The sequence below is a fragment of the Ixodes scapularis genome, unplaced genomic scaffold (genome assembly GCF_016920785.2).
Source record: "Ixodes scapularis isolate PalLabHiFi unplaced genomic scaffold, ASM1692078v2 PGA_scaffold8__174_contigs__length_109621045, whole genome shotgun sequence".
Taxonomy (NCBI): Eukaryota; Metazoa; Arthropoda; class Arachnida; order Ixodida; family Ixodidae; genus Ixodes; species Ixodes scapularis.
In genome coordinates this window covers 28,620,922-28,647,754 of record NW_024609883.1, presented here as the reverse complement: position 1 = coordinate 28,647,754, position 26,833 = coordinate 28,620,922, and the positions used below count along the sequence as shown (strand labels likewise).

At 46.9% G+C, this 26,833-nt stretch overlaps 2 protein-coding genes across 5 annotated transcripts in view; one reads left to right on the top strand and one right to left on the bottom strand.

Moving 5' to 3' along the window:
• Positions 1–1,292, bottom strand: part of LOC8037504 (cytosolic 10-formyltetrahydrofolate dehydrogenase) — a 241,410-nt gene extending 240,118 nt beyond the window's left edge. Inside the window, exon 1 of the mRNA XM_042286777.1 lies at positions 1,108–1,292. The gene's annotated coding sequence lies outside the window, so the exon portion shown is untranslated. The remainder of the gene's footprint in view (positions 1–1,107) is intronic.
• A 390-nt stretch (positions 1,293–1,682) lies between these two features.
• On the top strand, positions 1,683–25,171 carry LOC8037988 (myosin regulatory light chain sqh). 4 transcript variants are annotated; one of them, XM_029969633.4, is made up of 4 exons: positions 1,683–1,793; positions 2,761–2,975; positions 10,249–10,478; positions 24,939–25,171. In XM_029969633.4, the coding sequence occupies exons 1-4, from the start codon at positions 1,771–1,773 to the stop codon at positions 25,044–25,046; spliced, it is 576 nt and encodes a 191-aa protein (XP_029825493.1). In that variant the 5' UTR covers positions 1,683–1,770; the 3' UTR covers positions 25,047–25,171. The 4 variants fall into 4 exon arrangements, with proteins under 4 accessions (XP_029825493.1, XP_040076378.1, XP_029825501.1 ...); XM_040220444.2 differs by having other exon boundaries at positions 1,733–2,001; XM_029969641.4 differs by having other exon boundaries at positions 1,758–1,933.
• Positions 25,172–26,833: the final 1,662 nt, after the last annotated feature.

The following is a 26,833-nucleotide window of genomic DNA, read 5'->3' as shown; positions in this document are numbered from 1 at the left end:
ACCTCTCTCAAGATGGCTGCAGGGGAACGCTTCCAGACCCGACTGATCGAGAAACCGAGCAACGCCTCGTTCGGGGGGAGGACGAAAGAGACCGATCTGTTGAAGCCCCTGCCCCTGATCCACCAGGAACATTGCGACCGATCCGTACCAGGTGCCCTCCTGCACGACTCAAGGACTACGTCTGCTCTTAATAAGCCTTTCGTTCTGGTCATTTGTCTGCTTCTTGGGGGGAAGTGATGTAGTGATGTGGATTTTATGTGTGCGCGTGCAACACATATAGCAGCGGGGAAAAGGAGAAAGAGGAAGAATAAATCCAGGGATTGGAAATGGCTGCCCCTCGTTCATTCTACACGCAGTAGTAGCACACCGCTTATGCACCGCGACTGCAACTCTACAGAGGCAATTGGTTCCACCAATCAGACGCCATTAGTTCGCTTTCGTGACCTTTTAAAATGTGCATGTAAATGTCCAACCTAGCCTCCCTCGTACACAGGTGACTAAGCAGTTTCTCGGGCCAAAAAAGTCGGGCCGACTAATTCAGAATTCAACCTCAATATAGTTACGGTTAAACGTGAAATCAATTTGTTCATTTCCTTTACTTGAGACACAGTTTGCTGAAACTTGGAGCGACGAGCTATGTAATGTATTTTCTTTCTTTTTTAGGTTGGGGAGAAGGGAGTTGGGAGAGCGTATGTTTACGGCAGGACTCCGCAGTATGGTTTTGTATGACGGCCACCAGAACTCTTACACAAACAGCTGTTTGCATCAACGGAGCGTTGGGCTGAGGAGCGGGAAAACAGTAATAAAAGTGCGCTCTTTTCTTTTTAGTCATTAAACACACCCAACTAGACAACGAAAACCAGAACACAAAGCTGAAACGGCCGCTCGGCACGCTCCAGTCATCGTATAAAAAGCTGGGAGGCCGTTCGCTTCGTTTTCGATATTACCGAAGCATATCAAGCAGCGGGAATGTTTTGTATTGGGAAAGATGCGGGCACCATTGGAGCAAAGCGAACCGATAGATCGATGCTGAGATTGCTCCAGTCACCGAACCGAGGGCGAGAATATGAACGCAATAAATCATGCACAACGAAGATAGTTTCTCACCTGATCGAATGCAAGAATCCGGTGCAGCTCTCGGCCGAGTATTTCAACGGAGAGCGCTCACAGAGGCCAGCCTGTGACAGCTCGAAATTACAGCCATCTTTGGCCGGGGGATACGAAAGCGAGGATTAGGTGAGTGCGTTTGTTTACTCGGGTGTCATGACCCCTGTGCCTGCGGTGTCTGCAGTGCTTAGGCTTAGGGTTATTCGAGTTACTCTGCAGTGTTTGGGTCACGTGATACCAATCGTTATTAGCCACGCTAAACAAGTATAACACAAGAGTATTAGTTTTCATTTATCACTTTACAAAAAAGGTCGCATAAATTAAAGTGAAGTTATAAAATCAGACCAGTAAATTCGTGACGTCACGCAAAATAATAAGAGTCGCTGCAGTGAACGTTATGGTCATAATTAGTACATTAGCGTATAATTTTTAAGAATATATTGCATTAATTCCACAAACTTACCATCATGACGTCAAATTACCAGCCGTTTGACCCATAAAAAACACAAAAAACTCACAGACAGCGCCTCTTGCGGATAACGTTTTTTGTTTTTTTTAATTTTAATTTTAATGTTTAGTTTTTTCCGTGAGTGCGGTGAAGAGCTGGCAAGAGCTCGTTCTTCGCGTCGCTGGTGTTGCGTGCATTTCCTGCGGATGAAGTGAATGACTTCATCCGGTGAATCTGTGTGAGTGTGGGGTTTGGCCGTGCTTTTCTCTCCCGCGGTACCGACTCCGCCTCGTCCACGAAATAAGTTCCGCTTTCGGAAGGCATTCCAGCAGCGTTCGGGCGTTCAACGTAATCAGCTTTTACCCGCAGCCCTTGCCCGTAAGCGGTTGTCGTTGTCTCCGACATCGTTCCTCATTGCTGTCATCACCGCCGCCCATTGCCCCGAGGTAGCATTCCACGCTTGGTAGCTTCGAAGCTCGAAGACAGGAAACTTGACCAGTTAGCAGCACTTCTTCCGCAAGCGTTCCCTGTGTAACGGCAACTTTCTCGGTAACTTTAACTCACTTCTTGTTGCTAATGTCGCGCTTGTAATGAATGGTGACACTTTTTGCTCATGGGAGTGGCAGCTACCGCAGAAGGGCCGAGGCTTCAGTCGACTCTTTCTAGTCTACCTAGCCCAGCAACTTATCAAGGACGGAACGCTTCAGTCGCTCAAGCTGTCGAGCCCATATTGAGTACCGCAGGCCTGTAGTTGAAATTTTTTTATTTAATCTTTCTTCCTCGTCGATGTAGGTAGAATACCTTTCCGACCAGACGGCACCCGTATGGCAGCAGATCAACTCAAAATTTGCAAAGGGAGGACTAGGATTGTCCCCAACTTTGTCGGGCTAGTAGGGACACTTGGCAGTTCGTATGCCATAGCTCACTTCGATCACGTACTTACTGAGTACGGGCCTGCAATCCGCACAGCACGATATCCCAAAATTCTCTATTGCCTTTCTGCGTGCCGAAGTGTCCGCGAGTTATTCTTCTTTCGTGCGATGTGTATACAGTTTCTGGTTTGCCCTAAAAGCCCGGCCGATCGCTCCGCTTGGAAGTTTCTCGTGCTTTCGTTCGCGGACGGACCGGCGATGTGTCACAGTCGAGGCCTAATGCAGCGTCCTCCTTCCGACTTGCGCTGTTTTCTTTTTTTTTGGTCTCTTCAGAGGCCGAGGCACCAGCAGCCAACACAGCATGTCTAGCCGCAAGACCAAAGGGCGGGGCCCGACCAAGAAGCGCGCCCAGCGCGCGACGTCCAACGTCTTCGCCATGTTCGACCAGGCGCAGATCCAGGAGTTCAAGGAGGCTTTCAACATGATCGATCAGGACCGGGACGGATTCATCAGCAAAGAGGACCTCCACGACATGCTCGCGTCTCTGGGTGAGCGATACCGCCTTGTCATGCTCGGCGCCATTTCTTTCGGAGCCGTCTTTCGGTTAGATTTGTGTAGAGCTCACGCGCGTTTCGCGGGAGACTGCGGGTGACACATGTCCCGACGATTTCGTCCGAAATAAGGCGATAAAAAAAAAATGGGACAAATGCCAAGTCGCCAAAGCTTTTCTCTTTCTCCCTCTTCATCGGGGTGACGTCAGGGGCTAAGGATGACGTCAGTGAGTGTCGATCGCGGCGTGTTCTCCTTTGGATACTCTAGCGACTTACTTTGGACAGAAAATATTTATTGCTTTGGGGGTACACCCTCTTCCCAAAGTCGGTGAAGTAGCAGTTAAATTGTTACAGCCATGCCATTGCTGAATTGTTGCCACAGAAACGATGATAGCTACCGCTGATTGTAGCTGTTACGAGACTTTTCATGCCAATATTGTGACCACAAAAGCAATTATCTAAGGCCTGCTTCAGACGGGACGATTTCTCCCAGCAACTTGACATCACAACACCAGCAACACGGGCCACCCGCGTTCACACGCAGCAACCAATTGCTGTGATTTGCCTTCATCATTAAATTTTCTTTTTCTTTCACTATTTCAACACAGTTACACGCTCTAAACGTGTTCTTATACTTTTGAATGGCGTTAAGAGTACTAACTCATCATTCTGAAACGGTTAATTTCCAAAAACGTTCCATTTCAAACCAGAAGCAAGCCTTTAGTTATCATCATCACTGGCACGGTGTGTCACGTGAAAATATTGCGTTCCTGAGTGGCTGCTGCCACTTCAAACGTCTCAGAGTTGTCCAAGTTGCTCGTCTGTTTTGAGCTGGACGCCATACGACCAATTCGTGTCGTACTAGGGAAAGCTAAAGAACAACTCACCAGCAACACCGAAATTTCTGGGAAAGTTGCCCGTCTGAAGTGGGCCTAAAAGTTTCTATGCTCAATTTTCAAGATTTGTGTAGAATTTTTTTTATGGCACAGTCTTCGTATGCATCCTAGAAGTTCCAAAACTATGATCATGCATGGCTTTTTTCTAGTAGCTGCATTTCAAGTTTGTTTTGGTGCCAGCATTCCACGCCGAGAGAATTGGATGTGCGCCATAATGCAACCCAGTTGTGCATTGCTAAAGCAAGGAACGTGAGCGGACACCTTGCAAGTGAAGAATGGGTGTTTGTCTGCTATGAGCTGTCATTTGCAGACAAGAAGTGAGAAAGTACCTAGCTTGGTCTGCTAGGAATTCTGTCTCGCGTGCAAGAGAATTGATTGAGGGCTTAGATTTTGGGCGTGTCCTATTTCACGAAGGAAGCGATCAATGGCTTGTTCTTCCTTTGCAAATTTTGAGTCGTTTTGTTGCCATACGGGTGCTGAAATCTACTGCTGAGTAGGCTCAGGAAAACGCATCGGTGACCACGAGACTTCTCTCACCATCTGTTTAGGGGGTGAAAAGGTCACACCAATCAACTGTTTGATTGCGGACTTGTGAGCAGACAAAACATGCCTCATTCGTCCACAAAGGTGGTCCAGCAAAAAGCTGTGGCACTATGTCTCATCATGGTTCTGTAATTCAGTCATCCGCCGAGAAAGCTCTCAATCTCACCAGGGGCCAAAATCGAACTCAGGCGTATGCAGCCGACGATTCGAATCGAAAGCACCGATACCAGCAGATTAGTTTTGAGCCATATTGTTTCAGTGGTTCACGCTTAAAATTGATCAAGCTTCTGTGCAAATAATATCAACAGTTTTCTCCAGTGTAAACAGTTACCAGGATTGGAAGCTGCTGTTGCCAGCTTGTGGCGGGAACTTATGCCCTCTGTAAATATCTCGATCACAGTCAAGTTCTTTGTGGTCGTTGCAAATGTAAACTATGCACTGCAGCGACTGCACTGTCGTGTTTCCGCCTGTCGTGTCACGCAGCAGATCGTTTGGTTTGATTTGTGGCTGGTGCTCTCATGACAGCTTTGGTGGCATTAGCATCAGGCTGCACTTGGCAAGTTTGTTTGAGATTGGTTCTTTGTGTGGCCCTCAGACGCATTCTGGGGCAAAACTTGTACGTTGCCAGTGCCATGTGAAACAAACTCTCTACCAGTAAAAAGAGTCACGTTATGCTGTGTGGTCGTGTTTTTGTATGGGGATGAAAGCCATGCTTGGTTTGTAATTTCGGGTTTTCTGGGATGCTTAGGGTGCACAGGCTGTGTTTGCACCAGGATGGTCTCAGTGCCCTTTTAAGGGTTCTAAAGAAGCCTATATTAGACCCAGGGATTTTGCTGGCTTGCTTCTGATCTCCTTGACTGGTTTGGTATGTAAACAGCCTCCAAGGTCTCAATTTTGTGTTTTAAGTCTGCTGTCCTCTGGCCCTGCAGGTAAAAAAGCATAGGAGAACTTCTTGAGCACCGTAGTCATGTTATGCACATTAGCGTAGGCTTTTGTTTTCCAATCTCAAATAATATTGTGCTGCACATTGAATACAGTGGAATCCCACTAGAACGAAGTTGACTGGGCACGCGAAAAAGAACTTCATTATCGTGAATTTGGCCAAAAACAATAATATATTGGTAATAATAATATATTAGTTGTGGTGACACATGAACATGCTTTAATGACAGGGCTAACTTGGTCTGGACTGCTTGCACTTATTTTAAAAAACCGCGGCATGATGTGATTTTTACTGTCAAACAGCAATTGCACTGTGATGTGGTCATGGGCAGTGACAAAATAATTTGCAAAGCGTCTATTACCTGGGACAGGAGAGCCGGGGTATTTAGAGTCCTGTGCAGCATCGTGTTAAAAATTTAAGGAATCGCAAATGCTTTCAATAATTTGTTTGTCAATCATCTCTTCCTGAGCGATCTCATCTTTTTTGGCATAGAAGCCGACAGAGACGTGTCGAAACCGCCCGTGTCAGCTGCCCTTTTTTTTATTTGCCGTCTTGGTGATAATACACATTTTTGTCGTCAAGAGAAAGAGAACTCCTTATGTTTGCTGGTGAGAACAATCTGTTTCTGTCATTAACCACGCCAAATTGTTGTGCAAAATCGCGTGCCGGCTGGTACCGTCCATCATCCACACGCTGCACACTGTCAACACGCCATCTCGTGCAGATTTGGCTTGGCCCAGAGCAGACTCAAAACAGACTTTGTGCCGAGAATTAAGAGGCTTTGGAGCTCTCGAGAAACACTCTGCAACATTGTCATCGCCATCAAGCAATGCACGTTTTCCAATGTTTCGAGCCTCTGTGCCGCAGTTTGCATTAACTTCACCGGGTCAAAGTCAGTTGACATGTTTCCTAGAATGCCTGGTGCTCACTACACCATCAGCCCGCCCTATGGACACATGTGGCAGAACATTGGATGGACATTGCCCACGGTCGAAAGCAGTTCTATTGTGGTTTTTATGGTGAACGTAAAGTTTCCACATGAAGTGTCGATTGAAAAAGGTCCTTCCCTGTTGCCATGGGAGACGTGCCACTGGTGATGCTAGGATTGCTATCAACCTGTACCTGTTCACGTGTGGGCAACAGAAGGACTGTTTTTGAACAACGCTCTTCCGTAGAGAACTGAGAGTGCGTTAATGCACTGCAGTAGATGACAATGGGGGCTTGAGCTGCAGGAACCTAGGTATTCTGGCTTGAATAGCCACCCCTGCCCATTTTGATCTGGATGAGCATCGTACTGGCATCTGGTCATGTGTCACTTTTGCATGACGTGCGTTTGAGACCCCAGGGCTGCAGTCGGACTGCATTGCTTATATTTCTCATCCACCACATAAACCTGAGTTACCATACCTCCAAGGCAGACTGACCTTACCTAACTAAAAAGTTAGAAGCAATTTTCGGAAATTTCTGTAAAGAAACTGGTGGCCGAAGCCCACGAACGCTGGGAGTGTGTGCCATTTTCTCACTAGAAATTTCTGAAAATCATTTTTAATTTTATAGTTAGACTTAGTAGAATGGAGAATATGAAAAATTGGTATGAGTTCATTGTGAAAAGACAGTGTGAAAGAGACAAAGTCAAATAGAGAGGACTACACGGGACAAGCACTGACTAATAACTGTTTTTTTATTGCAATGTATAGATGGTGCTGTGATGGTGCAGGCACGTATCCCACTGTGGTTTGTTTTTTCACTCTACGTGCTAACCAAGATCCAGAAGTTGAATCTCACAAGTTTGGCTCACGCACGAGAGTATTGTTTGTTATGTAGTGCGCTTTTTTCATTTCCCTACACGTTTGGTCTTGGTGTTCTGACAGTACGGTAGTGTTGGACAACCGCGGTTTGCACCCGCAATCTCGACAGTGCATCACTTAATACGATTATGCGGTTCCTTTCAAGGACCTGTGGTGTCCTCCGAGTTGGATGTTCAATCATCGCCCCGTCTGTCCACTATAGGAGCACGCTTAGGAGAAAGGGATAAAGTGGACCGTGCCTTTTACGCAGGTGACGAACTTGATGTAGTGCTTGACGTTGCAGCTGTTACGACAATCCGCTCGCTTCTCTTTGCCTTTGTGTACTTTCACCACGGGGTATAATCGGCTTAGTTTGTTGCAGGAAAAAAAAAACCATGCTCGCTCCGTACCCAGATGCTACATTTTTAAGTCTATGTGAAATGCGGTGAGTAGATGAGACGACTGAAATCTTTTCCTTCTTCACCTCTTTCCCTGAGACTGCATACTCGCACTTAGCGATGCATTGTCTAGATTGCGCTTGCAAACCATGGTTCTCAGAGACCACCGTACTGTTTGAACACCAAGACCAAATGTCTAGAGAAATAAAAGAAGCATACGACATAGCGAAGCCAGACCTTTGTGTATGAGCCAACATTCATTGACTTTAACAAACAGTGAGATTCAATTTCTGAATCTTAACATGTGAAGTGAAAAAAAGAAAAAAAAGGAAGAAAGAAATGCAAAATTTACGGTGTGCCCTGTGCCTGTGCGATCAGTGTCACCTTATACATTCCAATAAAAAGTTAGTTGCTGGTCAGCGCTTGTCCTGCGCAGTCCTCCCTTTTTGTCCTCGTCTCTTTTACGCTGTTTTTTCACAATTATAATTGGATGACGGTAAGTTGTAAAGCTTTTTGGCATCTGATCCCAACAGCTATATTTGGGCAGAGCCCGAGTTTTTGCTGTACAATGGACACTGTGAACCTTACTCGGAGACACCCATTTTTTTTTTCTTGCATGCTTTTCGCAACGTTTTTTCTTACGTGCATTGACTTTTTTAGTTTTAAATGTGGCTACGGAATGGTGCGCACATGTGGCAGAGCGGGCTGAGCTTCGGGTTTTGGCGTCTCATCCTTGTGCAATGTTTTGTGGTGCGTGGGCAAGGATGCGGAGGCACGAGCAGAGCGTGGCAAATCATAAATTCCGACGCCGGCGGACTTGAGGGAAGGAACGATGAAAGATTGGGAAAAGGAAAGATGATTAAAGGTCCCGCATGTTTGTTTCGGCATGAAGCATTAAAGGTCGGGCGTGTTTGTTTCGTCATGAAGCATTAACGTTGTTTGGTTGCTCGTCAACTTTAGTTTTCCTCACTAGCTTGACGGCTTCTGGCGTGCTCGATGTTCTTCTCAATGACTATGGAAAAAAAATTATACTAGTTGCTGTGAGGTTGAACGATAAGGCACTGTTTTGGATGCCTAGCCTTCAGCATGCGCTCATTGCCTTCCAGAGTGCTTCCGCTGCGCGGGCACGCACTATGCTCTTGAGATGCCGAAGTGGCATCAAAGGCGGAAAGCTCGCACTAAAGAGGAGACAACTGAAAGGGGCCTCTTTGCCATTCTTGTCTCATCGGCAACTATGGATACCAATGATAATGTAGCGATTGCGCAGGCGAGCTGGTGGATGTTAACCATTTTGTTCTTAGCCCAAGACTGGAGCATTTGTTCTTAGCCCGAGACTTAATCCTCGACTGTTCATTTTTCTTCTACTTTGAAACTTTCCTCCTTTCCTGCCCCAGTCTCGGGCTAAGAACAAAATGGTATGGATACCTTGCGAGTGATGTTTTGCTGTTTCTTGGCATTTATCGAAGGCGTGCTAGCAATCCATTTCCACTAGGACCACAGACGCTTTGCTCTCCAAGATGACCGAAAGGCATGGGAAAATGTTAGACCTTTTTCTCTCGCAGGTTAGTTCAGTGGCTTAGCCTGAAAGACGGCTTATGAAGTTTCAAACTCCCCCCCCCCCCCCCCCCCCCCCCCCAAAAAAAAAGAAAAGAAAATCCTGCATTCCTGCATTGGACCAGGCAGAGGGCACTGGTCCGATGCTCATTGAAATTGTTGGAATAGAAGTTGGCAGGCATGGGCACCGAGCCACGATTCCTGTGCTATGCGGCGTAAGCTTTTGCTACACGTGCTTGGAGCTGCGGTGCACCAACGTCACTGGCCAGGAGACAGAACGATATGGGATGTTCTAGCCAGTTTGTTTTTCCCAGAGCTCGACGTTTACTGAACACAAGGCCCGTGAACTCAATAGTCCTTTATTTTCAACTATTTTAGACTTTCTAAATAGCGCCAGGTCACCCCTTAGTTATAAGAAAAGTGTGAAAGAAATTTTATTTACGGATGAATAAAACAACGAAAAATATGTCCTAAACTTCTTGAATGATAAATGCATGTAATAGCACAAAAATGTTTTTTTTTTTTTTTTTTTGACTTGTTGTAGCAAAATGTAATATTATAGATAATTGGCCCACCTGTGTTCGCACACCCCTGGTTGTTTGTTATTTGTCTTCTTTTGTGTTTGTTTTTTATTGTATAGCAGTGAAAGCATGTCACTCTTGTTTTGTTTTGCTACCGCTGTTGCCAAAAAGGGCGGCGTGGCCTCGTCAGGCACTTCAAAGTGCCTTTAGCCATGTCCCCCGAGACATTCTGTAAGTTCTGTCTCAAATAAACTTATACAAACAAACAAACAAACAAGTCATCTTTCTGAAGGAGGGGAGCACGATGTAACGTAAAATGTGTCGACAATAAACGGTTACATTGGTGGGACGTGAAAATTCGGATCTCTTCCAAAAGCTATCTGAGGAAAATGCGAGTTCGATCCGCTTTGGCCTTTGTGCCGAGCAAATGCTGGACACACGGTTGGTGCATTCTGCATTTTTCACGCAGGACGGAAGGTGATGGAGAAATGCGAGCCCCAGCTGAAAAAACGTGGCATTTGACTTTGTCGGCCGTGCACTGTGTCGTTGTTGTCCCTATGGGTGTAGTTCTGAAGTTGCTAGGGGCACAACCATTGAATCTCCTCCCAATTGTGTGCACTGCGTGCAGGCAAGAACCCCGAGGACCCGTACCTGGAGGGCATGATGAACGAGGCTCCCGGCCCCATCAACTTCACCATGTTCCTGACGCTGTTTGGGGACCGGCTGCAGGGCACCGACCCAGAGGACGTCATCAAGAACGCCTTTGCCTGCTTCGACGAGGACAATGTGGGCCGCATCCACGAGGAGCGCCTGCGGGAGCTGCTCACCAGCATGGGAGATCGCTTCACCGACGAGGACGTGAGAGACTTCCCACTCTGCCCTCGCCTCTCAGGCTGCGCATGCTGCTGAATGCAAGCATCTCTCCCTGCAACTGAAGTAGCTGGAAGGATTTTCTGGCGCCGTGACTGGTTTTGTGGGGAAGACGTACACCTACAAGAACGCTCCGCGGCTACCATTTTCCGGTGCATTGTCAAGGCTAGCACAGCGTCCACAGTGCCACAACTCTGCACTGTCTTGCGTCTCGCTCGTTCTCGTGCGAAGAAGACGCCAAACAGAGCGAGATGCCCGCCTAAGAAAGTAGCTTTGAGACCGTTGGAGCACTGTGGAATGTGTGCCAGCCTTTTCTACGCGGCACAAAATGGTCTATGCCGAGATAGCGAATTGCTGCCTTAATTCCCTCCTCTCTTAGAGGGAATTTATATCCTCCCTTGAAATGTAAGTTCATATCTGGGGAATGTGGTGTTAAGCGAGAATCTAAGAAAACGACGGGTGAGGCTTTCGTTGACGAGCGGAATTGGCCAGAACGCCAGGTAGTTCTTGTCCTTGGAGCCGGTCACGTGGCCAGGAAATCTCTCTTGGGACCTTTCCAGCCGCTGGGAGGGATATCCGCATTGATAGGCAAACTGCTCCGGGAGTTCCCAAGAATGGAGGAGTTTACTGGGCGCCCTTGTGGCACTTAGATCCCCCGTTTTTTTTTATCCTCCCTGCCCCTAAGCGAGTTTTACAAGGTGGCGTGCCTTTAGTAGGACAACTACATATTTGTTTATGCAGGGGTGGAATCACTGCGCCATTGTGGGCCAATCCACTTTTGCTGTGCCATCCAGTGCCGACGTGCAAATGCTGCATCAAAATTAGCAAAAAGATTTTTTTTTATGTTAAATTTTATTTGAGTACTCTTTCCTGCTTTCCACAGTGGTTTACCGTGTTGTGCTCGTTTAGATAATTCTGAACCATGTTATGGAGCTACCATATCGATGTGGTTGTGTCGCCGTCAAAGCAGGTGACTCGTTTGATGAAAACAGGTGCCAAGCGTCTGTTTTCATCTTACAAGAATGACCATAATTTATTCTGGACCCGGTAAATAGATAGTGTTTCGTTTGATGGTCTCATTTTGATAAGCCATCAAGTGCCAGCAGAAGTCTGAGATCCATGCATGTTGGAGGTTTAAGTAGTTTGTTTTAAGGGGGGACGCAAGTTTTAAAACAGTAAAAAATCGCGAAAAAAACGTTTTTGAGAAAATTGTTTTTTTGAAGCCTTCATACTCTAAACTGCCTCTATGCAAAAGATCTATGCCGAAAACCATCTCAAAGCACGATAAAAACGACTTTATCATGAGCCGCGCTACTCCGGAGCGATGCACGAGCATCGAAATGAGGCTGCACTTTGCGCAATCGCGATTCCGAAACTGCTCCACGAATCGCCGCCATTTTGATATCATTTGAAAGCTTGTTTCGCGCCCTTTCTTTTGCCACCACTCAAGATGACGTCAGCGCGGCGCAGCCGATGCTGTCGCCGTTTTGCCGCGGCACGATCTCGAGTCGCTCATTGGCTGAAGCGCACGCTCCCGGGAATGCGTCGCGGCTATTGGCTACTCTACCTCCGTTTCTTTCTCCTGGCGCTTTCCACCCGCACGCGCCGGTCTCCGTCGCGAGCTCTGTCGTCTGCTCTTGTGTCTCCGCATGGTTTTGTTTTTCTGCTATCGGAGCGTTCTTCAAGATCGTCAAGCTTTGTTTTTGTAGATGTCTTTCTCGTCTGAGTAAGTTTTTCTGTCGTTGTTGTTCACGCACTAGTGTACACGTTTTCTGCAAACTTTCTCTCCGCATTTCTGTCACGCTGCACGTCGCGAAACGTGGTTACTGCAAGGAGCTGTGCTTTGTTTGAGAGCCTCGCAAGCAGCATGCGCGGAGATCATCGCTTGAAGTTGCGGACCCGTCAAGCGTACGGCAAGAAGCGCAAACGTGCTTGGAACAAGGGAGTGAAGGAGCCGATCGACAGTGGGCTGCATTCGTCGGAGCTGCGTGGGGATGACCCCGTTGATGACCCCGTCGACACCAACCCCGTCACAGTCGATCTCGAAGCTACGCCAAGTACGTCGGGCTTCGATAGAAACCGGATTGACACCATTTACTAGACTGCGGAAGAGGAGTCCGAAGCTTTGAAAGAAGCTGAAGAAAAAAAGCGCCATTTGGCGTCGCAGTCTGCGAGTCGGCGGAAGTTCGACCTGCTCAACGTCGATTCGGAGAGAACTGAAATTAACGGCGGAACGGAGTTCATCATTGTGAGCATGCAAGTACTGAACGATTTTTTTTCGCGTACGAACTGCAAGGAGTGTGGTGCAAACACTCTGACCCTTGAGAAATATGGGTCCGACTACTGCTTGGTGCACAGACTGGTACTAGTGTGCTCAACGTGTGAGGTGCGTGAGCAGCGCTTTTCATCGCCAAGGGTGGCCGGCGCCAACAAGATCACACCTTTCGAGGTGAACATTAGGGCGATGCAGGCAATGCAAAGCATCGGGAAGGGGTCGGCTGCCCTCACCGACTTTTGGGCGTGCATGAATGTGTCTCACCGGGGCCTCCATCACAAAACTTTCAATGGCCATATGGACAAAATGTTGCAAGCTGCTGAGGCAGCTGCTGCAGCCAGTGAAAATGAAAGTGCTGCAGTAATCAGGAGTCTTTACAAAGACTTCCTGAACCCTCCAGGTAACATTGATGTTATCTTCGACGGGACCTGGAAAACTCGGGGCCATGACTCGCACATTGGTGTGGGATGCATAATTGAACTCTACACCGGCCTCGTGATTGACCACAAGGTTTTATCAAACTTTTGCTTGGGGTGCACGGTGGGGCCAAAGCCTGACAAGGAGAACTTTGAGGAGTGGCAAGAGAGGCACAAGTGCCAGAAGAACAGCGACTGTAAGGCAGGCCGGATGGAAGTTGAAGAAGCCCTAGCCATGTTTCGTCGGTCCCTCGCCAAGCATGAGCTGAGGTACACGACCATCCTGTCAGACAGTGACAGCCGTACCTTTCATGCCCTGGCTGAGGAGGAAGTGTATGGCTATGTGACCGTGCAGAAGAAAGACTGCCTAAATCATGTACAAAAAAGGATGGGGACAGCTCTGCGCACTCTTGTGGAGAAAAAGAAGGCCTAAGGGAATCCCCTTGGAGGAAGAGGTCAGCTAACACAAGACAAAATGAAAAAAATAACCAACTATTATGGCTATGCCCTCAGAGGTCACAAACACGACGTGCCAGGAATGAAGAGGGCGGTGCAGGCTACGCTTCTGCACATGACCTCAACAGATTCTGCACCTGACAACAGCCTGTGCCCACAGGGTGCAGAGTCCTGTTGTGGCTTCAGCCGCGCCCTCTCCGAGGGCAAAAAGCCACCTGCGCACAGGAACAGCCTGCCGACTGACGTCCGTGTGGCTTTGGAGCCAATATTTGCCCGGCTGAGTGACGAATCCTTACTGCAGCGCTGCAGTGACGGAAAGACTCGGAATGCAAGCGAGTCTTTACATTCTGTGATTTGGAGCCTTTCACCGAAGACTCAGCATGCTTCCCTGTTCAGCGTGCGGAGGGCAGTGGCAGAGGCAGTTTCCCGGTACAATCAAGGCGTGATGAAGACGAACAAGATTGTCACAGAGTGTGTCGGCTTCGCTCCTGGACATTGCCTTACCCGCAGGAGTCACGAGAAGGACCAACATCGGCTTCACAGGGCCAACAAGGTCCACTCAGAGAGTGAGAAGACTGTGAGGAGACTGGCCAAGAGGCACACAAGGGACAAAGACCAGGACTACAGCCCTGAACTGCTTTGAGATCTCATAAGGTGTTCGTGAACTTCGGGTGCCTGTATCTCTGTTCGTGTTTTCTTGAATATAACCACCACCTTACGGGCTTTTTCTCAGGTTTGCCTTGGGCGGTCAAAACAATTTTGGTATCATTTGATTCAGGATGGATAGAGCTGTGCGGTGATGCTATTTTCCATTTATTATATGTTATGTAATGAACACAATTAATTATTCCTTGAAATTAATAGCAGGCCCATTTTGCAGCTTCTGAACATACATGTTTTTATGCATATGTCACCACTAATGTTGGTCTAAAATAGCATCACTGCACAAAGCACACCTTGGTGAACACATTTCTATAAAAATTTCTGAAACTTTATGAAAAATTTTGCACTAATGACCCGTAACAAAGGGCCTAATTACATTTGACAAATTTGTTATAATTCAAGTTCCACTAGAGCTATCCGAAATCTAATTACATATTTGAAATCAGCAAGAAAAACCATGCTTACATGGTGAATATGATGAAGATCCTAGCATAAATAAAAAAAAATGACTCAAGAACCCACATGTCCCCTTAAAGGGGCCCTGCAATCATATTTAAGCGTTTTCCTTTTTTGTGGTTTCCACGTCTCTTAGGGTTCGGGCAAGCCAGCGGGCACGGAGGGAGTAACTAAATATCAGTGCATCATATTTTAACCCTTTAAGGGTTTATGACGACCTCAACTCGTCATGAGCGATTGCCACTTTTTTGCTTATGACGAGCTCACCACGTCATGGGTACTTTGCTACTTTCTAAATGGCTGTTGACGAGCACAGCTCGTCAAGTAGCGTTTTCTGTTTAAAAACATAGATGGCAGCACCTTTTTTCATCCACGCTTTTCTTGAATGACAGTTTTCACACTAGATGGCAGCAGACGTTCCTTGTATGCTCTCCTTGTTTTTTGCGTCTCGCCCTGTTCGCATGAGATTTTCCCGCGCTTTCAAACAAACATGGCATCATCCGTGCGTCGTTCGAGTGCGGTTGATTGTCATCCGTCAGATGATAGCGAAAGTGATGAGGATGTTGACTTAGATTTTGATTCTTCAAGTGAAGAAGATAGTGACGACAGTCTCATCGACAGCGAGTCAGATGACGAAGAAAGTATTGATGAAATGATCGCCAGCTCCCGTGCGTGGTGTCACATAGACCTCAACAATATTCCAGCGAGACCTCCACGGTTTCAATTCAAGGGTTCATTGGGACTGACGTTCACAGTAAGCTCACCCCCACAGCCACTAGAGCTTTATGAGGCTTACTTCGATGATGAACTGCTTGATGTTATTGTAGTTGAGACAAACAGGTTCGCATCTCAGTTGCTGAATTCAAGGAACCTGGGCAAGCATTCTCGCTTCCGAAAATGGTTCCCTGTTACGCGTGAAGAGTTGCGTGTTTGTTTTGGCCTCTTGATGCTGCAGGGCATTGTAAAGAAACCGAACGAAAGGCTGTACTGGTCGAAAAGCTGCCTGATTGAGACCCCTGCCTTTGGTGAGATAATGCCTGGGAACCGCTTCCAGCTCGTCATGAGAATGCTGCACTTCGTTGACAACACGACCATCCAGAACTTGGAAGGACACCCTCAACCTCTGCTCCGAAAAATCTGGCCACTGTATCAGGAGCTTGTGAAGAAGTACCGTACATTGTACGTGCCTGAGCGCGACATAAGTGTCGACGAAAGCTTGTTGCTTTTCAAGGGACGGCTCAGTTGGAAACAGTACATGCCTCTAAAAAGAGCAAGGTTCGGCATCAAGTCATTCCTGCTGTGCGAGTCGGAAAGCGGCTATATATGGAACTCTATAATATATACGGGAAAAGGCACCGACCTGGAGACCTCGTCAGTAGCAACGGAAAGCTTCGGAATGGCAACAAAAGTTGTAGTGAAGCTTGTGGAGCCTCTCTTGGACAAGGGCTACTGCATCACTACAGATAACTTTTACACGTCCCCAGAACTTGTTGATTTCCTGCTCAAAAGATCAACCAATGTTTATGGCACAACACGAGTGACACGCAAGATTCTTCCTCCTGGCCTAGCCACCACAAAGCTCAAGAAAGGCGATATGCTGGCCTTTCAAAGGGGCAAGTGTTTGCTGATACAGTGGAAGGACAAAAAGCTGGTAACGGTTTTATCCACTGTGCATAGTGCTGAAATGGTACCATTCATTGACAAAAGGGGCAACCAGCTCATGAAGCCTGAAGCTATCTTGGATTACAACCACACAATGGGTGGAGTGGACAGGGCAGACCAGATGCTGTCTAGCTACTCAGTGCCACGGAAGCGAAAGAAGATCTCGTACAAGAAGATCTTCCAGCACTTGTTGGATGAAGCGACATACAATTCATTTGTCCTCTATCAGAAAGAAGGAGGCCGAGCATCCCACATGGATTACCGGCTGCAACTTGTTGACGAGATCATCACCAAGTATTCAGGGAATGGCAGTGCCAAGAAGAAAGGGCGGCCAGGATGTCCTCTGAACATGAAGCGGCTTACTGAGCGCCACTTCCCGTCGCACATCCCGCCGACAGAGAAGAAGCGAGAAGTGACACGCCGCTGCATCGTCTGCTACATGAAGAGAGACAGCAAGGTCAAGAACGTCCACAAGGAAACTAGGATCTGGTGTAGGTGGTGCGAGAAGGCCTTGTGCGCAGTGCCGTGTTTTGAGCGCTACCACACCGTTGGTAGTCTCCAATAGTTGGGAGGGGATCAACGGAGGAAGTGTGCATTTTGTGTATTGGTATACATAACCAACCCTTTCTTTCCGGAGGTCAAGCAACCGTTTCTTTCCGGAGGTCAAGCAATGGACAATACATAACGGCCAATAAACATTATTATCTGCTGGAAAACGTTTGCAAAGGTGTTTTCGTCTTTTAGACATGTTGTTGAAGCATTTCACGCCATAAAAAAATTGAGCCATTTTGGTGCATTTTCTTTTTTTTTATTGAGCCCTTAAAGGGGTCATGAAACGCTTTTCCAACTTTTTCCTGTTTGGCTTTCCTCCTCAACTCATAAATCGCGCATTCCACCAAACAGTTAAAGAAGACGAAAAGGGGGAGTCCCCTCTTGCTCGCACTTTCGTTTGAGTAATCCGGACACATCCATTCTCCCCCTAGAAGATTAGCCCGTCGCTCAAAATTCAGACAAAAGTTGCTTTCCCCACCCCGTTCATTCCGAAGCTGACAGTACTGTTGAAGCTACGTGCTCGTTGGGCCAGCCACACTTGCCACGTGAGCGTGGCAAATGTGGCTGCAGAGAATGAAGTCAGGTGATGAAAGGGGGGCAGCTGATTGGTCCGGCAAGCGCGTGGCTTCCATCACAATGTCAGCTTAGGGGTGAAGGGAATAAGTGAGGTCCGGTTGCGTGTGACGTCAGTTTGGACCCGACGACGCGCTTTTGGGACCGCGGATGTATCACAGTGAAAAGGCAGAAAGGTTGCGAAGGGGAGGAGGTACGAAATAGTCCGCTCTGTTTTCAAATTTTCGCACTGAAAGTCAGGCTTTTGACTTTCTACTTTTTTTCTTTTGGTTCACTGAACGATGTGCTATTAGTAAAATCCCAATCTAAAATGATTTATCCCAACCCAAAAATCGTTTCACGGGCCCTTTAAAGGGTTAACCGGACGACGCGGAAACCTCCTCCACCGACGGGGGCGACCTACGTTACCGAAAGCGCGCGAAATGTGACGTCTTTGGTCCTAGGCTTACTACTGGTCAGAGCCACTAAAAGCTTCTTTTTAGTCGAAATACAAAATATAAGAGGCGCGAACCGTTTCAATTATTCATAAAAGTAGTTTTTGTTCAGTATTTTAGACCATAAAAAAAGAACAAATGCAGTTTATAAAGTACGGAAACAAGCAAAAACCCGTCGACATACCCGCCACCAAGCGGTGAAAAAGGCGGCGCATACTAGAAAGGAGTAGTGGGCGCTCCGAAGGCCTTCAGCGTTCCGAAGGCCTTCAGCGTTTCGAAGGCCTTCAGCGAGTAGTTTTGTCTTGCGTTTTGGCCATTTCGCGGTACGGCAGCGTTTTGGCCAATGAAGTGTCATGCCGAATTAGTGTTTAATAGCGCAGCAAATGCAATGAGCGCCGCTCTGGCTGCTCGCTGTATACAGCTTATCCAGAACACGCTTTAGTGGCGCCCTCTCGCGCCGTCGACACGGAGTGCGGCAGCCGTGAGCGCTCGCTGAGCTCACTATCTCTCCTCTAGTTCACGGCCACTCAAGCAACCAAGGACGTCATGAGGGAGGTTCTTTTTTGCTTGTTTTTGTAATTTTAATTTGCCTATAACTTTTAAAATAAAGCGAAATTCAAGGAAAGAAAAGTTACATTAAGTTACTACGGTCAGTGCGCTCAGGTTTGGTGCAAATTAAAAACAAGTAAAAAAGTGCTTGCAGGGCCCCTTTAACGGGGGATACGGCCCCGAAATTTCATTTCTTTCCGAAAAAATGCATTTTCAAAAAAATATTATATTTGGGTTCACTATGTTCTGAAGCATAGTTTCAGAAAGTTTTATTTATAAATGCGCAGTATTTATTTCGAAAAAAACTATTTTCGGCAAGCTCGCGGCCGCGCGCGGCGACCTGCCGAGCGAGCAGACGGCGAAGTTCGGCATTTTCAAATTAGGCCTACTCCGCGCTCGTTCGACGGAGCCGAGATATCTTACCCTCGTTGGAAGCGCTGTTTCTTCTAGTTTCTGCCCATAGAAGCCTGCTACGTTTGAGGCTATCTGTGTCCCGGGAGAACCCCGTACATACAAGCAGAAAAAACGTGGGAACTATGATACCAGCAATCCCATTGGTTGTGACCCGAAACAGGGCTCACGATTGGCCGCCTGCGCGCGCTATCGGCAGCTTCTTTCGCTTCTGATCGTATCGCTAGTTCGCCGCTGTTTAGATTCGTTTTCCCTCTTTGTTCCCGGTAGTTTTTCTACCGAGAAATGCCTGCTTCCAAAGTTAGCACTCGCAGTAGCTTTGGCCGGCGTTCTCAACGGCGGAAACAAAGGGCCGGCGGAGACGGAGACCCGTCTCCGCCGGCACCATCGTCGCCGTCTCCGCCGCCGTCGTCACGATCTCCAAGCTCAACTGGTGCTTGGCGGACATCGGAGCCTACAGCTTCATCTCCGAATCGGATGTGCTGACCACGTTCGAGAGGAAGCTCAGCCTGCACAATTTCGACGCGGGGATTACGGACGACCCGGAGCTGACAGACGCTCCCGTTGAAAAGCCCCCGAACGGCTCCTCAATGTGTCCGCCATGCAGACTCTTGTTGCGATTTTACTCTGCCATAAGTGCCACGGAAAACTACTGAGCTTGCAAGAAGAAATTGGCATCAACCTTCAGTTTGTTGTTAGCTGCTCGACTTGCGGAGACATCGTCGCGACACCACGCGCACCATCAATCGGCAAGTTTCGAGATAACGAACTCGCGGTACGTCTAGGCGTCGTTGGAAGAGACTGTGGCATCAGTTTCACAAAGCTCACGAATCTCTTTGGGGGGCCTCAACGCACTGCCCTCCTCATGCTCATGTAGTTGAAGGTGCCACCAATGACTCGGGTAAATTTCGAGTTTCTGGCATCGCCTGAAAATAAAAAAAAAACAAGTTGAAACTTCAAACGCATTTTTCTCAGTTTCACTTTTTGGCAGGAATTCTTGTTTTAGGAAAGCTATCGTTTGACATTCTGAATACAGAGGGACATCATTCAAGGTTTTCTGGGACTGAAATTTTCTGGGGAACAAGATAGACTACTTCACAGTTCAAAAAATCTACTCCTTCATAAAAAAAAAAAAATGTTTGAAACAAAAATTTTACATTTTCTTTTTAAATTTTGGGATGTTCTTATTTTTGTTATAATTGAATATTTTGTGATTTATTTTTTATCTAGGTTGCACTGTGGGTATTGTTCTTCACATTAAAGCAAAAAGTTTGCCACCAGCTAATTTTATTTTTCTACGATAGACTTCCTAATGAAGTGTCTTTTTTCTGAAGTGCGGGAGACGTAGCATACTGTAAAGTTGACCAATAATGCTAAAACTTTGCAGACTATCCTTCCTCATAGTGCTGAAATAACCCTCAAAATTTGAACCAAATTGGGTGAAGGGTTCAAAAGTTGACCCTCCCAGGCCATATCCCCCCTTAAACGCGAGGAAAAACTAATGGTTTTATTGTTCAGAAATGTACCGTATTTGGACGAATATGAACAACACGCAATAAAAGTTGTGTTGATTTATGTTCTCCATATACCAGTGCCTCCGAAGCACTGGTATATGGGGGTAGCTAGTCTACAAAATTAAACGAGCATTTGAAATATTTTTTTGCGCATTTAGGGCGTTTGCTTTTTTCTGAGACCGCTTCCACGCACCTCATTTGTCTAGCAAGCGTAGCAATAAAAGCGATAATTCAATTGTCTCGTATGTAAACTGGGGGGGGTGGGGGGGGTATCTATAATCAACTAACAAAGTTAGATGAAACATGGGCTGGTTATCCTGCTTGGCAGCGTCAATGGATGTGGAGCACACTTCGAGGAGGTGGAATCGCTGGAAACGTCTTAAATTATGTGGGATTAGATATATTGGGTTTGAGTGCAAGACTCAGCGACTTCGTCTAGGTCATCAAATGTTCATGGAGCCGCTTTGTCTCGCAATGTTTTGGACACTAAAACGGCGCCATTTACCTTCAGATATTTGTGAATATTTGTTTTCTCAAGCTTCGTGGGATTGAGTGTTTTTTTCCTAGGCATAAATGGTGCTTTCATTTCATCAGTTGTGACGTGGATGCAACATAAATGTTTTTTGGTCTCGAAGCAAAACGTTAGTTGCAGCAGTGGAACCGCTACAACTTTGCATTGCCGCCAGTGCGAAGGTGATGGTGGCCGTGTTGTGGAATTTTGCGGGCATCATCATTACCCACTGTATTCCGAAGGAAACGCACACTCTCTCGCACCCGGCAGTTTCTAACTTTCGTTCAGTCATGGTCCGTTTTGCTTTAAGGTGGGACGCGGGTCTTAAAATGTAAAAAAATCGCGAAAAATTCCTTTTTTCAAAACTCACGATTTTGAGGTCTACATAGTCCAGAGTATGTCCTCACAAAATATAAATGCTCAATTCGATCTCTAAATATGAAACTAATGACAATTTGTAAGCGTTGACAGACCTGACTTCAAGCCTAAACTCTAAAACTTCAAGCCGTCGGAGCTCCGCAACGGCTCATCCGATTGGAGCCATCTTGGTCTTGTTCGAAAGCTGGTTTCCCGCGCTTATTTTTCCCGCGCTCCAAGGCGGTGTACCCCTCAAGGCCACGACGTCATCGATGCCGCAAAAAAGGCCGTCACCAGTGCTAGGAAAGACGCTGATTGGGCAAAGCGCGCACTTCTCCGAGGCGCAGCTCTCTCATTGGCCGAAACGCGCGCCTCCTCTCCTGGCTCCCCCGGCGCGTCGTCCCGGTCGCTCCGCAAGCCCCCGCGTCGTCTGCTTTCGCTCGCTCCGCCGTTCGAGGCGCACGCTGTCCTTCGCATTTCTCCACTTTCTATATCAATATTTTCAGTGTTTTTCTTGTGCTTCCTAGTGTTCTTGTATGTTCCCTGTCTTCTTCGCATCGTTCATGTAAATATTTTGATACCTCCACTTTGTTTAGCTTTCCCTTTTTGGTATATTTTTGCCCTCCTGCGTGGTAGTTCTTTGTTTCGTTCTGCCTGCGTGCTTTGAGTTCGCTTCGAGTTCTGATGGCTGGGGACGCCCGTTTGAAGGCCAGCGCACAAAGACTAAACACAAAGAGGAAACGTGCCTGGAACAAGAAGACCTCAGCATTGAGGAAAACGACACCTTCGACTTCGCCGATGCCGCAAGCCATGCCGCAAGCCGCTCTACCGTTGGTGGACGCGACTGGACCAAGTTTGTGTTCGACAGCTTCGCCAATGCCTCAAGCCGCTTTTCCGCTCGTGGACGTGGCTGGACCAAGTTCGTCTAGGGATCGAATCGACACTGTGTTCTACACGGAGGAGGAGTGCGTGGAGCGCGAACAACGTGCGGACGACAGAAAGGCTTCGTTGGCAGATCAGTCGGCGACTTCACGGAAGTTTGAGCTCCTCGACGTCTGCGTGGAGAGTGACGACAGCAACCGCGGCACGGAGTACGTCATCGTGGACATGACAGTGCTACAAGAACTTTTTGCGTCCACGGCATGCGGAATGGCTACCGTAGGACTTTCGAAGTGCGAAGAGAGGAAATACGGCCTGGCAGTGAAGTTGGTCCTCACGTGTTCGAGCTGCGATTTCGCTGAGAGTTGATTTTCTTCTCCACGAGTCGTCGGGGAAGCCAAGATTACGCCCTTCGAGATCAACTTGAGGGCGATGAAGGGAATACAGAGCATAGGAAAGGGGGGCGACTGCGCTTGCAGACTTCTGTGCAACCTTGAACCTCTCTCACCGAGGGCTTCATCATAAGACGTTCAGGGGACACATGGACACCATGGTGCAGGCTTGCCAGGCAGCAGCAACAGCCACAGAAGCAGCGAGTGTTGAGGTGGTGAAGGACGTCTACGAGAGCTTCCTCAATCCTCCCGGAAACGTAGATATAATTTTTGACGGCACATGGAAGACGCGCGGACACAACTCCAACATCGCAGTGGGGTGCATCCTCGAGCTGTACACTGGCCTGGTGCTGGACCACGTTGTCCTCTCAAGGTACTGCCGTGGCTGCGAGGGTGCACCTGACCCAGATGATGACAGCTATGGGGACTGGGTGATTAACCACATGTGCATGAAGAACATTGACTGCAACGCAGGACGTATGGAAACTGAGGCAGCCCTCATTCTGTTCAGGCGGTCCCTGGCAAAGAATGGACTGCGCTACACCACCATCCTTTCTGATGGTGACAGCCGCACCTTCCATGCCCTGACACAAGACAGCGTCTATGTATACCTCGACATTGAGAAAAAAAGACTGCCTGAACCATGTACACAAGTGGATGGGAGCAGCTCTTCGTACCCTGGTGGAGAAGAAGAAGGCACAGGGAGAGTCGCTCGGAGGAAAGGGAAAGCTGACCCAGGACAAGATAAAAAAAAAATAACAAACTACTATGGGTACGCCTTGAGAAGCCACAAGCATGATGTGCCAGGGATGGAAAGGGCAGTGCAAGCAACTTTGTTGCACATGACGTCGACAGATGAAGCCCCGGACCACAGTCACTGTCCCGAGGGGGACAGTTCCTGGTGCTCCTACAACCGGGCACTGGCCAACCACGAGGAGCCACCACAACACAAGAACCCACTGCCAGGCTTCATTCGCACTGCGCTGGAGCCAGTCTTTGAGAGGCTGGGCGACCGGGCACTCCTGAAGCGCTGCAGTGATGGCATGACGCAGAACGCCATAGAGTGCCTACACTCTGTGATCTGGGGCCAGAACTCTAAGAACACACATGACTCTCTGCTGTCAGTGGAGAGGGCTGTCGCTGAAGCCGTGTCACGCTTCAACCAGGGAATGGCCAAGATGAGCAAGGCTGTAGCAGCACAGCTTGGCTAGAGCACAGGTAGCTGCCTGATTCGCAGGAGTCTCGAGAAGGACAGGCGGAGGCTTCGCAAGGCCAGCAAGGCTCACTCTGAGAGTGAAAAGGTGAAGAGGATGGCCAAGAGACACAAGCCTGCCAGGACCCAGGACTACAGCCCAGGTCTGCTATGACCATGTGTGCACATCGGATACTACTGAACTGATTTCGTGGTTTCATGTTGTTTTTTTTGTCAGGTACCATTTTTCTACGGAGGTTTTGATTATGTTTCCGTAAGCCGATTGCAATAAATTTGGTGTTGTTTTCAGCAACAACTGAACTGCACCCTAAAGCTTTTCTTTTTTCTCTAGACTTGATATATAAAAGTGCCAACATCGGAGAAACTTGAGTGTGATTTTCTCAGCTTTGTCTTTTTTTGTCTAGAGCCGTTGCCTTACGGAAGTTTTCATAATGTTTGCATGGGCGGATTTCAGTAAGCTTGGTATCATTGTTTGCAGTAACAACTGAGGTGTATCCTAAAGCTTTTCTTTTTCGTCTAGAATCAATAGATCAAAAGTAATTAGCTAAAACGTGGATTATCTAGTGACAAGTTTTTGCTTTGAAATTCCACGATTTATTTTTGGTAGACAAAATGGCTTTATAAGCATTCAATTATCTTTAGGATATATGGTGAACACTTGGAAATCACTGCATATTGTTAAAATATAAATTTTTTGATGTGAAATTACCATAACGACCCGTAAGAAATTACCTTATTGGAATTTTATATTTTGCATATCTTTTGTTCTAAAAGAGATATCTGAAATTCAACTGCAGATTTGAAATCAACATCCAGTGATACATATGGATGCCAACTTTCAGCAAGGTATCTCGATAAATAAAAAAAAAAACATATTTAAGTACCCTAGTCCCACCTTAAGTCGGTCCTCAGCCGACGCCATGGTCCTTATCTTTTTGCTTTTGCTATTACCATCTAAACCAATTGCATAGTGAGTATGTGTGCCTCGTTGCAGCGTTCAGTGTAGGGACGGCCCCACATGCCATTTTTTCTCAGCCTTTTGTGCACACCATCTTTATTTGAGTTGCATCACGATTTGACTTTGCACCTCCCATTTTGATTTTATCAACTTCAAAACCTTTTTGTCTTGCTGCAGGTTGACGAGATGTTCCGGGAGGCGCCGATTGACAAGAACGGCATGTTCAACTACCTGGAGTTCACGCGCATCCTCAAGCATGGGGCTAAAGAGAACGACGACCAGTGAAACAAAATCGGTTTGGGACCAGAGCTTGAAACAGATTTTTGTACTTCCTTTTGTTATGAAATAAACGTACCGTGCCACTCGAGGGATGCGTTCATCCCAAAAAGAAATCACGGCATTCTTTTGAATCTGGTCATCATGTGATCGGCCAATTGGATTACTTCCACAATCACAAGCCCTGACAGCCACGAATATCCAAAGCATGTCTACGAATGGTCCAAATACTAAAGATCATTTTGCAATATTTGTAAGGTATCCCCGAATGTTCAGCAATTACTTTTTAGAGAATTTCAATTTGGAATACCTCCACCTGATCTCTTTTGTCAAGATGCTTTTCTTGTATTTAGTCGAGTAAATGTGTAGATGTTGCATAATTTTCTGCCTGTGTATTTTTCTTTGTTTTTGAGAGCCGTGTGCCTCGCACTATTTGTTAGAATTTCAGAAGGTTTCCATGCCTACTCGGAAGATTGAAATTGCTCCTCATATTCATTTTTTTTGTTTTTTTTTATACAAAACTATTATTTCTGTATACAAATAAATAAATAAATAAATATATATATATATATATATATATATTGCCAAGTTATCATGAACGCAACAGAGTGGTGTGTGGTAGAGTCAGTTCGGTCAGGTCACCGTGTTGCAAGAACCACTGTGGGCTGAAAGCTGAAACAGCCAAGGCAAGTATGCGGGGGAAAGAAGATAGTGGGTGCAAGAATAGCGGGAAAGGCGAAAAGCAAGAGGAAAATTCTGGAGCAACCAGCTGAGGGAAACTACAGGTTTTCCCGCTCATTTTAATCCAAGCGACGACCAATTTAATCCCGGGGTCACTCAATTTAATCTAAGCGCCACTCAATTTAATCCCGGGGTCAGTTAATTTAATCCACAATATATTTATGCACTTATTGTGTTCAGTGGTGGTGTTTTGCTTACACATTTGGTAACTTACAATTGTTTATACAATTTGAAATTTTGGGGGAGCAATTGATAATTTGTTCACTAATGTGATTACTTTGAGTTACTAGTGCCACTATTGACGAGGCTTAATTGATATCTTGGTTACTCTTTTTACAGCGCAGCTCTTAGGCACCCATTTCCGGCTTAAGCAGCGTCGGCGTAACCACGCGGTGCATGATGGGCAAATTCCCCCGCTAAATCTAGCGGAAAATTTCCCCGCTAAATCTAGCAGAAAATTTTCTCTGCTAAATCTAGCGGAACATTTTTACTGCTAAATCTAGCGGAACATTTTCCCCGCTAAATTTAGCGGAAAATTTTCTTCGCTAAATTTAGCGGAAAATTCCCCCGCTAAATTTAGTGGAAAATCTTCCCAGCTAGATTTAGCGGAAAATTTGTCCCGCTAAGTCTAGCGGAAAATTTTCCCCCTAAATATAGCGGAAAATGTTCACCGCTATATTCAGCGGAAAATTTTCCCCGCTAAATCTATCGGAAAATTTTCCCAGCTAGATTTATCGGAAAATTTGCCCCGCAAAGTCTAGCGGAAAAGCTTCCCCGCTAAATCTAGCGGAATGTTTTCCCTGCTAAATCTAGCAGAACATTTGTCCCGCTAAATTTAGCGGAAAATTTTCTCCGCTACATCTAGCGGAAAATCCTCCCAGCTAGATTTAGCGGAAAATTTACCCCGCTAAGCTTAGTGGAAATTTTCCCCCGCTATATCTAGCGTAAAACTTTCCCCGCTAAATTTAGCGGAAAAAGTTCACGCTAGATTTAGCGGAGAAAATTTGTAGTGCCAAGCGCGACACTTATTGTGGAGGCTCACGCAACGTCTGGAG